At 52.0% G+C, this 15,338-nt stretch overlaps 4 protein-coding genes across 4 annotated transcripts; 3 read left to right on the top strand and 1 right to left on the bottom strand.

Moving 5' to 3' along the window:
- Positions 1 to 3,119: 3,119 nt before the first annotated feature.
- Positions 3,120 to 4,724, top strand: ASPACDRAFT_76674 (class I SAM-dependent methyltransferase). Its single transcript, XM_020204756.1, has 4 exons — positions 3,120 to 3,265; positions 3,365 to 3,444; positions 3,504 to 3,665; positions 3,748 to 4,724. The coding sequence occupies exons 1-4, from the start codon at positions 3,240 to 3,242 to the stop codon at positions 4,431 to 4,433; spliced, it is 954 nt and encodes a 317-aa protein (XP_020058641.1). The 5' UTR covers positions 3,120 to 3,239; the 3' UTR covers positions 4,434 to 4,724.
- Positions 4,725 to 5,092: 368 nt separating this feature from the next.
- On the top strand, positions 5,093 to 8,257 carry ASPACDRAFT_76669 (uncharacterized protein). The gene has a single exon (XM_020204755.1). The coding sequence runs from the start codon at positions 5,157 to 5,159 to the stop codon at positions 8,076 to 8,078; it is 2,922 nt and encodes a 973-aa protein (XP_020058640.1). The 5' UTR covers positions 5,093 to 5,156; the 3' UTR covers positions 8,079 to 8,257.
- A 1-nt stretch (position 8,258) lies between these two features.
- pup1 (proteasome core particle subunit beta 2) lies at positions 8,259 to 9,544 on the bottom strand. The gene is made up of 3 exons (XM_020204754.1): positions 9,381 to 9,544; positions 9,242 to 9,289; positions 8,259 to 9,092 (listed from the first exon to the last, which is right to left on the bottom strand). The coding sequence occupies exons 1-3, from the start codon at positions 9,504 to 9,506 to the stop codon at positions 8,448 to 8,450; spliced, it is 819 nt and encodes a 272-aa protein (XP_020058639.1). The 5' UTR covers positions 9,507 to 9,544; the 3' UTR covers positions 8,259 to 8,447.
- A 319-nt stretch (positions 9,545 to 9,863) lies between these two features.
- Positions 9,864 to 15,121, top strand: ASPACDRAFT_76667 (FG-nucleoporin NUP159). Its single transcript, XM_020204753.1, has 3 exons — positions 9,864 to 10,236; positions 10,304 to 10,985; positions 11,039 to 15,121. The coding sequence occupies exons 1-3, from the start codon at positions 10,150 to 10,152 to the stop codon at positions 14,908 to 14,910; spliced, it is 4,641 nt and encodes a 1,546-aa protein (XP_020058638.1). The 5' UTR covers positions 9,864 to 10,149; the 3' UTR covers positions 14,911 to 15,121.
- The last annotated feature ends 217 nt before the right edge of the window (positions 15,122 to 15,338 follow it).

Here is a 15,338-nt window from a genome sequence, read left to right as displayed (position 1 = left end):
TTCGCGTCCAGATGCGGGAGCTTCCCGGCATAACCGCAAGTGGAGTTTGACCTTTGGATTTGAAATAGTGGAGGCATCAACACGGAGCGGTCGAGGGAGGCCACTCGAAGGATGCGATGCTTACGATTCCACCATACTGTGTGGGTCAGCTAGCATCCGACAGCCAGGATCCGACAGACTGGATACGGCGGTAATTCCGTGCCTCCTGTCTATTTCGGCCATTGTACTGGAAAAGAGGGAAAGGCCGTGTCTTCGGATGCTCATGTTCAACACAATTTAATTCTTTATTTCTTTTTTCAAAAGACTTGTGTTGTTGAATGAGAGGGGTGGTGAAGAGGATTGTCGGACACGGAAACGCAAGTCGCAAGACTGGACATGTCTAGTCGCTTCACTCTCCTGCTCTCCCAGTCTGGTTTTGCCGGGCCTAAGCCTATAGTCAAACGTTTCTCATCTATTAAACTTTGGTCGCGTCGTTGAAAAAATTACACAGAGGTGTTTTACGGGGATCATGCAGCCTGCATACGCGCAACAGACCTTATTAGTGAGAGGTAGCTTAGTGTTCAGTAGTAGTTAGCAAGCAGCACACCATTCCAAAACTCAGCCCAGTCGGATAATGTGGGAGCGATCCAAGGATGGGACTTTCCAGTCGTGTGGCACCAACAGCCATTGGATCCCGGGTGGTTTTTCTGGAGATCTTCCACAAACTCACCTCCCTGCACCCTTGATTGTCTCCCAGTGTCGTACAAGAACCATTCTACAGCTTGTTACCTTTCTCCGAAGTACAGTACCCGCTGTCCCTTCCTTTTTTTTTCTCATACTTTTCCCTTTCGATGGATGCGGAGACTTCTGGTGTTGTGATAAGACAATGTATCAGCTTTGAACAACTGCCACTGTCTCAATAATGAATTAAACCTCCGTATCGTGTTGCAGATATCGGATATATCTTTCTTGCGCCATTGGGGTCAAATCCCAGCTAGGGTGGATGAGAGAACCCCTTTCAAGTTTCAACTCCCTCCTCTCTCTGATTAGCGAATCTAATCTATAGTGTAATGAGCCTTTTTCTCCACTATGATATTCAATACCATCCATGTACTCATACGTACATACCCCATTGCAGAACGCACCCGACAGGCTGGGACGCCCGTGCGCTTTTAGCCCGATGTTCTTCTACCGGCTACTTAGTGCTCGAGTACCGATGCGTAGTGCAATAGTGAAACGCAATAAGGATAAGACAAGCCACATATAAGGACTGCCAAATTAAAAAAGTAAACATACCGAGAGTCAAAACCAGGGAAGAGCCGTGGGGAATATCGACAGATATGATGAATGTGTTCATTTTGAGCTCCTCTTCAATTCATCCTTTTACCCCTCCCTCTCTGCTGCTAGTAAAACACTCCCACTCTTAGCAATTGCTCCGCGTAAACTCTACCATGGCATGATCCTGGTCTTAAGCGACGTCGGACCCGAACCAAGGATACTAGGAGGAATGTCTATATCTGTTCCAACGATCCAGGGATCCCTGCAATAAGCTTGGGACTGATTCGGGGTTCCCCCTCCCCGTGATGTTTAGGAACTTCGAAGCTCGGTTTTTTATCATCTCTCCGGGCAGGGGGGGGATTTTTTTTCTGTTCTGTTCTCCGAGGCTCAATCAATGTCTTGGGTTCCACTCTCTTTCAGTCTGTCTTGCTTCAGAATGAGAGACATAGTTGTTTTTTTTTTTGTCTTTTTTTTGTTTCCCTCTCATCTGTTCTTATGTCCTGTTTCTCTATTAGTAAATTTCTTTCTCTCTCTCTGTCTGCCCCTCCCGGCCCTACTCCCGGCTCTACTCTTAGATGGAAAGGGGGATTCCCGGTTTCTTACTACAGCTGTAAGTCACTAGATAATTATCCGTAACTACGTAGTAGCAAGTGCGGAGGGGTTTAAACATCGGTCGAGCGAGACTAATGAAAAGTACGAGTACGTATATCCATCGTACCTTTCACCATTCAAGGTAGTAAGTAGTATAGGCAGAGCACGGAGTACTAAATTAGTCACAGTAGTCGAATTTAAAAAACCAAAAAGTTATGTGTTAATGACCAGCAAGTTCTTGATGGGGCGGGCTTTGCGTGCATCCGTCTGGGTTGCTGAACTTGTTTGTCCCGCCGCCCGAACCGCCCACTTGGTTCGCAGGGCCGCAGCGGTAATCGTAGTGTAATAACGCCCCGTCCACCGGGGGGAGGGGCCTTCCTGAGCGCTAACTCGTCGTAAGTACAGTATTGTTTATACATACTAGAAACCAGAAGATGACGAGAAGTTACCTACCGTTGGAAGTTATCAAGCTCGTAAAACCACGTATTTCATGGGGCTATAATATCGTTCTTTATGATTTATGAATATTACAGCCATTCAAGATGATTTTGAATTATCATTTTTATTGGCATCCATTTTCTCCTGTCAAATTAAGTTAAACATTGGGAGTCGAATCCTTTCCACCCCTCCTCCTCCTCATCAAGTCAAACTTAATCCAGGCTGCCGGGTCAGTTCAGGTTACCAGGAGAAGAGGAAAAGACAGCCGATGTCTCCTACTACCTTGCCCATCATTGCCCCCCTCACTCCCTTCACGTTCTCTGCTTAGCTAGCTACCGTCATTAAGGGTGAAGGCTATGGCAGGTAGTTAATCAAAATTAGAGTAACTTATATACTACCCAGCATTTCTCCAGATCTGGGTAAGGTGCCTAGATCCTCACTTCCAGATTTGCAAATCCTTATATCGGTACAACAACAGACAATTCGTAACTCCCTCCTCACCATCCACCACCACATTGTTGCCCAAATTTCTCTCGTAAGAAACTTTATGGCGGCGTGCTGGAGAGGGAGACGTGATTGTTGTCACTGCTCATCTTGATTGTTTATCATCTGGGAACATTTACCGAGACCAAGGCTTGGATGCGAACTACTTTTGCTACTACTACTACTACTACTACTCCTGCTCCTACTACTACCAAGTTCACCCCACTCGAACCTGGTCCCTAAAAGTCTTGCTACTCTAGTCTGCCAGTCTAATGGCTGGTGCAAGGTCGGCCGTAAGCATATCTTTCCCTCTAGCTTTATGTGGAAAAAGAAACTTAATTCATTCCCTTGTTGCCGTTGTGGTCCTTATTGTTGTTGCTATTTGCCTTAACACACCTGCTTTCTCGTCAAATCGCCACCTACACTTTGCCCGCCCCCAACCGACCCCATCGAGCCTCTACTGACGAACAATGGCACAGGCATCGAATCGTGAAGAGTAAGTCCGATTTCATGTTCTACAACTCGATGACAGTCGGTTGAACCTTTCGAGGTTCTATTTCTCATAAGTTATACCGGTGTTGACTGACTATGGCAGCGAGACACAGTCGTTAACAGCAAGTGTGACGGACTATCCTATGGAACATGGAAGAAGATACCATAAATATCATGAAGGCTGTATGTCTGCAGAGGATCGACCATGTGGACACGGACCCCACCTAACAACATTCCTCCAGCATACTTGTACCCGAACGATGAACAGGAACTGGATCGAATGGATATGCAACACCACATGCTCAGGCTAGTCAACCACGGGCGCTTGTACTTCGCACCTGTCCAACGCCCAAAACGGATCCTCGACATTGGTACTGGTTCTGGTATATGGCCTATCGAGATTGGTAAGAATTCCCTCCTCAGATTTACCCTACTTACCTGTCATCCGATCGATCAACTCACATGGTTGCCGCTTCTCGCCCATAGCATCCGACTTCCCAGAAGCCGAGATCACAGGAACCGACCTGTCTCCTGTTCAGCCGCTTGAAGTCCCCGAGAATGTTCACTTCCTTGTCGACGACGCCACGGAGGAGGACTGGCTGTGGGACCCGGATCACTTCGACTTCATCCACACGGGACATCTGATAGGATCTCTACCGTCGTATAAGGACCTGCTGAAGAAAGCACACAAGCACCTTAAGCCGGGCGGCTATGTGGAATGCCACGAGTTCGACTCCCGACTCAAATGTGATGACGGTACGATGCCTCCTGAGGACCCTGACAAGTTCAGCGACTATGCTCTCCAAGATCTCATGGACCTGCACCACCGCGCTGGCCAGGTCTCGGACCCGCCCCGACAGTTCCGAGTGGCCCATCGCCTCGCACGCTGGATGCGAGAAGTTGGATTCGAAGACGTGCAGGAACATCGGTCCATGGTCCCTGTGAATCCATGGTCATCCGATCCACACCTGATGAAGATCGGGGCCTGGAGCGAGACAAACCTGCTGGAAGCGGTCGCGGGATGGTCATACAAGCCGCTCGCCATACTGGGGTGGTCGAAGCCCGAGATCGAAGTATTCCTGGTCGATGTTCGGAAAAGCATCCAGAACCGCAACGTCCACGCCTACTTCGAGTTCTATGCGGTGACAGGCAGAAAACCACTCGCTGGCTGAGTAGGTTCTGGTCTGCCTTCACTAATCTTAGCGGCATGACTCCTCACATATCCTCGGCTTACTTCTCTTTTTGTGGCATATTGTTTTCTTTTTACTCCTTCGTTTTCTTGTATTAGCTGGCGCTGGCTGACGAGCGTATGGCATACGATACCACTGCGGCAGAGAGTTTGGTGCATTGGGAGGCGTGTCTTGGTCAATTCACTACTTGGAAATATATTGACATTTATTTGTCATATTCTCACCTATTATTAGTGCTTTGTGCAGTATCCGACTGTAGGAGAAGACAGTGTTGGCCTATAGTATCCATGGCCAGTCTAGACTGGGGAGTTTTTTAGCCGGTAGCTTCGATTGTCACTCGTACTTATGCGGCGTAGTCGAAAAAGCCGATACGGCACAAAATGAATGCTCATAGCTCTAAATAAGACTTTCAAACCTCACGATCATGCCAAAAATGCAACAATCTTCTGGGTAGGTCAGGGTTATATGTATACTTCTGCTTGTTCAAGGGCGAGTGCAACAGGGCGAGTGCAATTACCAGGGCAACGAATGAGGAATCAGAATTCTGTGATTAATCATCCGCCGCTGCACTGCGATCTCCGGGCCCGCGGTCTACCGGCCAAGAGGTTCCTTCACTATCAAAATCCCGCGCCCGCTTGTCCCAAACCAATTTCAGCAGGGCTTAATTCAAGTTCGCTCTCCCTTCTCGCACATGTCGATTGCCTCATGTCTCTCGGCAGACATGCCTACCGGCATGCTGTACATCCAGCCTCATCATCGTCGGGGTTTATCGACCACGTCTGGATCAGCGATGATCTGTTGGCGTCGACCTTTCGAAGCTTCGTCAAGAGTCAGCGACGCCATGCAAGCCGCGTCCCGGGCCCATTGGAGGCCCGACGACGGCTGGCGAAGAGAAAAAACTGCGCTTTTGCTCCAGTGACCTGTGCGCTGCCACCGGATCCCCATCTGTTTGGGCGCGGCGGCCGACAACATTTGCTGTGGAACAGCGATCACGCGCCCGCATCTTCACCACTATTTTCTCCCTATGATAACCCACACTTGGTCGAACCCGATCATGGGGAGCATACTCGCGCTGCTACGACGAGGATAATTGGACATGAACTTCAATCAGGGGTTTCGCACTACGATTTACACCCCCCGCGCGCTCCAATTGCGCCTTTGTCGGACGAAAATGGGACATTAGATCCGGGCGGGTTTGTCGACTTGGGCAGCTCATCAGAAGCTGTTCCTCCTCCTCCTCCTCCTCTTCCTTCTCCTTCTTCTTTACCAGCCGACGGCAAATTAGACGATACGGGCGGATTCGTGGACCTGACTAGCTTGGCAGACTCCGAGCCTGGGCTTGAGCCTGGTTCTTCAGGGCGCGATGTCGAGGATTCCGATCTAGGTGGATATGTCGACCCGGCCGACTCGTTTTATACCTCTCTTTCTCAACCACGCGGCGGCGAGGTAAATAAGCCAGGCACCTATGTTGACTCGTCAGCGGAGCCTGCGTCTTCACACCCTGATAGTGATATGGTCGACTCAAGCGGATTTGAGGACCTCGTTAGCTCTTCCGCGTCTTCTCCCAAGCGGTCCAAGCGGGACCTTTCACACCTAGTTGACCCGAACGGTTTGCTTATCGATGTAGCCCGCTTCTCAGATGCTTCGCTTTCTCCGCGCGACCCTGTGGTCACTGATCAGAACGGATTTGTTGAGTTGAACGGCCTATCAGAACCGGCGGATGATAGCAAAGTCCTTCCATCCAAAGAAATTTTGACGAAGCGTTTGGAAACCTGCTCGTCACTCGAGGCGGTCACGAATTTGATAAATGCGATGGGTATAAATCTTCAGCATGAGCCTGGCTACAGTCGCATAGTATTCGATCATTACTTTTCGCAGCTTGCGCTGGGCAAATCAAACGCCCAGGAACTGTCTCTGTTTCTGGATCACCGGGCACTTAACACTCCAGGAGCCGGGGCTTTCCCAGTTGTTGCAAAGTACATTATTCAACCAGCGACAGACTCACGAGAGCGCACTGTATTGTTTGCGAGCATGCTCAGGGCTATCAGAGTCGGCGCGATAGTTCCGTCTGAGCTTCGGGAAGTTATCGGGATCCTGCAAAAGTTGCCGGATGTGGTGGTCACCACGACGAACAGGCCGACAGCCGAGACACAACACAATAGCCCAAGCGGCGTGATGGAAGCATACCAGAAAATCTGCGATGTTCTTGATTCCACAGCGAAGGGCGGTAAATACCCGAGTCTGGACGAGGATACAGCCAATCTATGGCTTAAAATCATCTGGGAGCGAAATGTACTTGCTGAGTTGAGGCTGGCACACAGGATCCTGGCTCGTGCTCGGCATCTTCGTTCCACTTGTGCCTTCTGGGGCCCCCGGTTCATCATCCGCTGGCTTGGACTTCAGGACGAGCTTCGGAGTGAAATCGTTCCCTCCTTCACAACTTTACTCTTCCAAAGGTTTCACTACAATGCAGTAGGTGCAACTATCATATCGGTTACAGAGTATCTAGTTTTGGCTCAGAAGCAGCATTTGCTTCCCAGGTGGCACGACTGTTTGACCTCTATCCGCACGGTCAGAGACATCCCTAAGGCAGGGGCGTGGGTCGACGCACGATCGCAAATTCCATCAGGATCGAGTCATTCTGGGTTGTCAGTTCAACAACGCTTTCTTCTGCGCCTTTGGGTCTTCCGTGCTCTGAACTTGAGTCATGCAGCCGGCCCAACTTGGGATAAGAAGCCTCACATGATAGGGATAAGGCATCTTATACATTCTGACCATGTGCGGCCGATTGAGAAATGGGGGGCGCGAGTCCTCAGCCTTTACCAGGCTTGCAGAACGAATCATAAGAAGAAAGACCTCGTGAGCAGTCTTTTAGATGATGCGCGTGAGTTGGAGCTGCCTGCCAATGGAATCACAATCTTGGCTCTTTCATACCAGACCAGAAATGCCCTCAACAAAACCACTAGGGCGGCTCTGCAAGCTTTAGAGACGTCGGACGTCTCTTTCAACGATCTGTTTCGAGACTTCGACACGCCCTACACTCTCCTTCTTCAGTTCGCACGCGCCTTTTCGAAGATAGCGCGGGAGATAGACATCGAATCGCCGTCTTTCATGGAGCGTGCTCTAGAGCTGGCCAGAATTGGAAACCGGTCAGAAGTCCAACTGTTGTTTCGGATTTTCGACTGGCATGTACCCCTCAAGATTGCCCTGGCGAGGTCATGGCAGCCTCCTCCCGATCCTTCCCATCATGCGCTCGTGGTCTACGAGCCTCGGGACAGCAGAAAGCACCCCGATCCCCACGCCGCGCTCAATATGATAAACACTTTTGCTGTGGCTCTGTCATGTTCACAAAATCTCACCCCGCGGCAATCCTATCGATTGATTTGTTGGCTGTACGTATACTTGATGAGGCATCAAGCACCTGTGCAACCGATTATTGTCCGCGCTATGTATCATGCTGGCGTCGTGCGCGCCCGACGAGAAATGAGGGGCATGTTCTGCGAGGCGCAGTTCAAGTACATCATGCAAAAGGTACAACAGGTCGAGTCACCGGAGGTTGTGAGAGCGTTGAGCAACCCGAATTTTGTGTGGAGGAATGAAGGAAGCGACTCGGTTGCTGGGAATTGATACCTACCTTCGAGTTGGGTTTACATGCACTGGAGAGCTTATCCCGCATTGCCTGGTAGGTGTGGTTCGAGGCATGCTGGGACGGTTATTCTGTATCGCTTTCTCAAAATGTTCTACATTTTCTACAAGACGTATTATACCCCTGGTTGTACATAGATACTCTTCAGACTCTTTAATCCGAATGGAATTGGCAATATCTAATGGCTCACTGGTAGCCCATATTCATTTGGTCCATAAAAAGCTTTATTCGTGCGTAACTCGGGCACAGAATTAAAAGACATGATTCTGCACCCCCTCCAAAAAAGGAATTACATAGCGCTTCAACTCCACCACCCAGCTGACCACAACCCCGGCTGGAACTGGTCCTGTCTAGATGTCCACCTCCATGAGATTGGGGTCCCCGGAGGCCTCCTCCACGGAGACATACTTTCGCATGTCCTCCTTGCTGATGACCTTCTGGTTGAGATAGGCGGTGGTGCCGCGGGGGAAGCGGTAGTTGCGCTCCTTCTGGCCGCGCTCGTTGGGCTTGATGTAGTTGCGCAGCAGCTGGGTGGGCTGGTCCTTCTCGATGACGCAGACGTCGACGTTGCTACCGGAGCCGAGATCGTTGAAGATACCGGCCTTGATGGCCTCGGCGCAGAGGGCGACGGCGCCGTCGCGGTCCAGCTGGGGCTTCCACATCGACTCGAAGACGGACATGGCGGCCAGCGAGCCGGAGCCCATGGTCACGTAGGGCAGCTTGTCCGTTGAGCCGTGCGCGTGCACCGTGAAGAGCCCGATGCCCGTGGGGTCCACGCCCGCCACCACCAGGTATGCCCCGATGTGGCCCTGGTACCGGAACAGGTGCTGCTTCAACATCGTCATGCAGGTGATCACTCGCGGCGGCCGCCCCGTCGACAGCGAGTGCAGCTCCACGTTCGAGCTGATCAGCGCGGTCGTGAATTCCGTGTCCGCCGCCGTACCGGCGCCCGCACACCAGATCTTCGGCGCGATGTAGTGTAGCTTCTCGCAGTTCTAAGTATTCCCGCAAATCCCCCCCGTTGTTGTTAGCCATTATTTTATTGAGAATTTTGGATTTGTTTTTGTGTGTCTTCTTGTGATTTTGTGGTGGAATTGGAAGGGTGAGTTTCGATATAGGGACGGTAGGCGGCGAGGCTTCTTACCTTGTCTGCTACTATCGGTCCACTGGTAGCTCTGGTATCTGCCGCAATCTGTAATCATCACACCGAGAACTTTAGCTTTCATTGTCCGCCTATCCATCGAAGAGATGGGATCGTATATCATGAGGGGGGCAGGACGTACCACAACACCATTGTCATATATACAACCCACAATCGTGGTACCTGTGCTGGTGGCCTTGGGGAGAGGCACGCCCTTGGCGTGAAGAGCCGCGTTACGGTTGTAGTTGGAGAAGTCGAAGCCGGTCATGATGACGGCGTGGAGATGGATGTGTTTGGTGTCGGGGATGAAGGCACAGTTGTCAAGATTTCAGTGATTTGAGGGGGATAAAGGGGGTGGGTAGGAGGGTTAGGCTGATGTATCAAGTAGAGAGAGGTTGAGTTCCGTTGCTTAAGCTTCAACGGCTACTGCTGGAGATGGACGGAGCTGGGAGTGACGAAGCTCCGGGCGCCTGATCTTGCCCGCCTCAGGCAGAAAGGCGGTGTGGCGCGCTTTCGCTCTCGAACCCTTGCAATTCCGCCGCCGCTGTTTTTGTCCGGGAGGCTTTTGGAAACAGCACCTTTAATCCTTCCTTTGACTGTCTTTTTGTTTCCCACGCGGCGCTTCCTTGTCCTTCGCCGGTGTTGTCTCCTACGTGAATTGTACCCCCTTGTCTGGGACTTGAGGGTCTCAACTGTACCGATCTGTGTCACCTTTTTTCTTCCTATCTTCCACTGAGGGGAGTTGACCACGATTTTCGCGCGCACTTGGGAGCTCTTCAATCGGAGTCCTCCAACTCCAGCGCCCCTCCTTTTCGGCTTCAACGCAACGTTTTTCCTCTACTCATGCTCCCAAGCGACTCTCGTTAGGCGATCACCCGCGTTCTCTCTCGAACGAGTACGACCGATATAAAATGGCTTTCAACTTTGGAGCATCGAACCCCGCCGGGGGTAGTGCTCCCCCCGAGCTGGGGCCCGAGCTTCCCGAGGGTACTGCTGAGGTAGGTCCCCTTGCAATTGCTTCCATTCACATCAGCGCTCTTCTAACTTCTGCAATGCTCTTTGTAGGACATCGGCTTCAAAGGCGTTGAGGGCGATTCCAACGTCCGAATCCTCCCCACACCATGGCCGGAAAACGCTCTCCCAGCCCCGACATGTTCGCTTCTGGCCGTTGCGCCAACCAAAGGCATAATTGTTGCTGCTGGACCCAACGTCCTCTCCGTCGCATCTTCTGACGCCGTAAGAGCCGCTATATGCGCAACCACCGAGGGCAAGGTCAAAACCAAGCCTTTCCAGCCGCAAGCGACCATCCCCCTTCCTGCACGTCCCACACATGTCACCTTTGCCTCAAACGATACCGCCCTTCTGCTGGCCACGGAGAATGGCGCACAACTGTCAGTGTTTGACACCTCGAGCTTAACGTCGGGGAATGCACAGCCAGCATTGTCGATTCCTACCAATGGAACCACGTTTCGCACCATTGCGGCCAATCCGGCGCCGGAACTCTCGTCCCTTGTTGCGCTGGTGACGACAGGCGGTGATCTTCTGGTAGCAGATTTGAAAGCGGGCAACTTGGTCTCGGGCCCGAACGGTCAAGTGCTGAAGAGCGGAGTCAGCTCGGTCTGTTGGAGCAACAAGGGTAAACAGCTTGTGGCCGGGCTGGCAGATTGCACGGGCTTTCAGATGACCCCGGATGGCACGCAAAAGGATGTGATCCCGCGCCCTCCTGATCTTGAGGGTGACTGTCACGGTATGTTGTGCTGTCGATACATAAACTTTTGTTCTTTGTCTAATCACATACAGTTTCCTCCATTGCTTGGTTGGAGAACGATGTCTTCCTTGTGGTATACACGCCAAACGCATTAGAGGATGACATGGGCCAGAACCCCCCTTCGTCCTATTATATCATCACACGTCGGAAACAAGCGCCTTTCTTGATTCAAAAGTTGCCTGAATTGTGCATGCCCTTTGGGGTCAAACGCACCCCAGCCTTTCAGTTCATTGCGCGCTTGCGTGACTACAAGCCTCACTTGAAGGATGTCCTCATTGTGTCTTCAACGGCATCCACCGATGTGGGCCTAATCACCAGGGCAGACCAGCCATTGGTAAAGATGGACATGGACACTACTGGACTCTTTGTCACGACTGAAGTGTCAGATGATACAAAAAGAGCGAATGTGCCACTAAAGGAATCTACCGATGAAACTTCAGTTATCGGTTTGGGTATCGATCTCTCTAGCAAGGAAGTTGTCGTTGCTCCGATTGCAGGCGAAGACATCGCTGAGAGCTCCACTCCGTTGCCGAATGTGTTGCTACTCAACAATGAGGGTATTCTTTGCTCTTGGTGGTTCTTGTATTCGGACGCAATTCGACAGAAGGTCCTTTACCAGGGTATGGCGGATCAGACGCAGGCGCCAGCTCAGCCAACGCCGCAAGCTTCTCAGCCTCAAGCTTCACCTTTTGGACAATCAGGTTTTGGTGGCTCACCGGCTCTAGGATCATCTGCGTTTGGCAGTTCTGCTGCCCCGGGTTTTGGGAGTCCATCTGCTCAAGCCACCCCTCAACAGTCCTCTTTCGGTGCGCCATCATTCGCATCACCGTCGCAGCCCGGGCCTTCCTTTGGCACGAATAGCCTGCTCGGAGGTAATAAGTCTCAGGGTGGTCTCGCCGCATTGGCAAAGAACGAGCCTGGGTTTGGACAATCCGGCTTTGCCTCGCTGGGAGGAGGGTCTGGATCCTTTGGGCAACCATCTACGCCTGGAAAGGGACTCAGCTCGCTAGGATTTGCACAATCAGGTTCTAGCTCCGGAGGTGGCTTCGGAGCGTTTGCCAACAAAGGTGGCACAGGTGGATTCAGTGCTTTCGCGTCGGCAAAGCCAGCAGGCGGATCGCCATTTGCGCAAACCTCCACTACGCAAACGTCCACTGTAAGTCCATTCGCCAAGATGTCCGGCACATCGACCTTTGGCCCATCGACGTTTGGCACACAACTTGGCGCGGAGTCTCCATTTACCGCTGAGAAGACGAGTGGGTCGACGGGTACTTTCGGGCAGAGCTCTACTCCTTTCGTGCTTGGATCAACATTCAAGCCTGATGGTAGTGCTGCCAATGATCTTCCGAAGCCAGATAAGCCTTCTGGATTGTTTGGCTTCAGTGAGTCAATGGATGACATGATGTCTTCCAGCAACAAGACCAGCCCGCCAACTGAGGAGATGGACGACATGGAAGACGAGAGCGCCACTTCGCAGCAGAAATCTGAGCCCAAGGAGGCTACGCCATCGTTGTTTGGAGCACTCTCGGCGACCCCAACCTCCGCACCGAAATCGTTGTTTGGCGCACCGTCCACAACTACAGATTCTGCACCGAAGTCGTTGTTTGGCGCACCGTCCACAACTACAGATTCTGCACCGAAGTCGTTGTTTGGCGCACCGTCGACGACTGCAGCTTCTGCACCGAAATCGTTGTTTGGCGCACCGTCGACGACTACAGCTTCTGCACCGAAATCGTTGTTTGGTGCACCTTCGACGACTACAAGTTCTGCACCCACATCGACCTTTGGTTCTCAGAAGCCGGTCTCGAATCCCTTCGGTCAACAAGCTAGCAAGCCTGGATTCTCACTGTTCGGTAATACAACTCCTGCCAAGTCGCCTTTATCTTCCTTTTCTACACCCGCAGACACCCAGACTCCATCGAAAATGGATGATGCCCGGACGCCTAGTGCTACACCACAGGGCGCACCCCTACCGCCAGACCCTATCAGCAAGGCATCATATGGGCCCGGTGATACGTCTGCCTCATCGAACGTCTCCAAGAGCTCTGTCGATGACGCGCCTCTACCACCCGATTTCACCTCAAGCAAGCCCGCTGCTAAGGGACCTGCAGAAGACGCACCCTTACCGCCAGACTTCACGACTTTCAAGAATGGAAAGAAGACAGACGATGAAGAAGAGGCAGAACCCGAAGAGGCTCCATTGCCTCCAGACTTCAGCATCCCCAAGCCACGTAAAGAATCCGAAGACGTTGCACCAGTCCCAGACGAATCCGATGGGGATGAATACGAAGGCGAGGAAGACGTATCTGAAGAAGGCGAGAGCGAGGAAGGGGAAGAGTCGGATTTTGCTGACAGTGGAGAGGATATCACCCACGATATCAGCCAGTCTGAGTCCAATGAGCCAAGTCCTAAGGCATTCCCTGGACCTTTCAAGCCCGGCGCGAAGCTCGCAGGCGGCCTGTTCTCCCCTGCTTCCAAGCCTGCCCCAGCACCGCAACCACAGCCTTCAAGGTCATTGTTCGGTGATAGGAGCAATCCGACATTCCCTGTACTCCAGAACCGAGAGCTTCCGAGGTCGCCCAGTCCAGTACGAGGGGCCGCGCCGAAGAGCCTCTTCAAGGGTGATGGAAAGAAAACTTTCGGCGCTCCTCAAAGTCCGGGCAGCGCTCTCATTGCAAGGAAAGCCTCTCTTTCTGAACACCAAAGACGCGAGAGCCAACTGAAGCCGAAGCCTTCCCTGAGGGAACCCTCGCAACAGGAGATTCGCGCGAGACAGTTGGAGGAGGAAGCGCAGGCTCTTTCCGACGACGATGAGGATGAGAGACTCCGTGCGGATCTTGCACTGCCTCTGGAACCTGTTCCTACCCTTGATCCTTTCTTGCCTCACCAAGACTATGCTGGCGAGACAAGTAAACCTGGTATTCCTGGCCAAATTGAACGACTGTACCGTGATATTAACTCTATGGTGGACACCTTGGGCATTAACGTTCGTTCGTTGTCTTCTTTCCTTCTCTACCAAAAGACGTCCAGAGATCCTCAATGGGTCGACACGCTCAAGGAGGACAATGCCAGCGACATTCTGGACAAAGAACTGGTTTTGTCTGAGATTGAGAAGTTTGATGACGCTGTCGTCATGCTTGCTGCTTCTCTTGAACAGCAGCGCGTGCAGGGTGTGGAAGAGAAGCTTGAGAGTTGTCGGGAGCTTTTGAGTAAAGACATTATCACTCTTCGGGGTCAGTGTGCGAGCATCCGCAAGACTCTTGATGCTCACACCGACACGACCACAATGCACTTCGCACCTCTTTCCGCGGAGCACGCCAACCTGCAGCAAGACCTGCGGTCGGCATCCACCGAGATCCAGGCGAAGCTAGCTGACCTAGAATCTGCCGTGACTCTTCTCCGCGCCAAGATTGCTGACGTTCCCCCTTCGGGTGGCTCTCGCCATGTGACAAGACGCCCCACCGTTGAGGCTGTTACCACTACGATCCAAAAGATGATGGAGATGGCCGAGACTAAGCGCACCGATATCGATGTCTTGGAGGCTCAGCTCAAGAGATTGGGAATCGACACAACCGCTCCGGCGGCCAGCCGGGAAGGGTCCCCATTCGCGACGCCGAGGAAGAGCACCGGCCGATTTCCCACTACGCCGGGATCCCGTGGGTCAGTTGACGGGCCATACCACACTCCCGACTCGGCTAGCCGAGCCATCAACTTCCGATCCAGCATTAACGGGTCAGCCAGGGCTAGTCGGCTCCGCAATGTGGAGGCAGTCCAGGACCTGGTCAGCTCAGAAGAAACGGCGCAATGGAAGACCAAGGTGCAACGCCAACAGCATATTGTCGAGAGTCTGAGGAGCGCCATTGGGGCGAAGAAGTCTCGAGTCCGGACGGTGAATGATTTGTAAAACTAGTGTTTATGTTTTCCTTTCTTGTGTCTTAGGACAATCTTGCTGATGGCTACTTACTATGAAAGTCATGTCGACGAAAAACAGCGGGTCTTTTCTGGCGGGGTTTGTTTTTTCTTTTGTTTTGGTTTTCTGTTCTACACAGGCAGATGTGAATGTTAGGTAGCGCGTCCCATCCGTCTCCACTGTACATAGGTCTCGATTGTAATGCTTGCACGTGCTTGTACGAGAAATACGTCCATCCAGGTATTGGTCAGGATTTTGAGGATAATAATCGGGCTGGCTACCTAGGTTGGTGTACGGAGAGCTGGAAATGGAATACGGATGATCTAGAATGATTCGATAGTGAAGAGAGCCTGAGGCACCAAGGTACTATAGTCCTCCTCACTGACATCATCCCGCCCAAAGTGGGAGTGACATCAACATGG

The sequence above is a fragment of the Aspergillus aculeatus genome, assembly GCF_001890905.1.
Source record: "Aspergillus aculeatus ATCC 16872 unplaced genomic scaffold ASPACscaffold_4, whole genome shotgun sequence".
NCBI lineage: Eukaryota > Fungi > Ascomycota > Eurotiomycetes > Eurotiales > Aspergillaceae > Aspergillus > Aspergillus aculeatus.
Note: the sequence above shows the minus strand (reverse complement) of the source record. Positions and strands in the feature narration are given on the sequence as shown.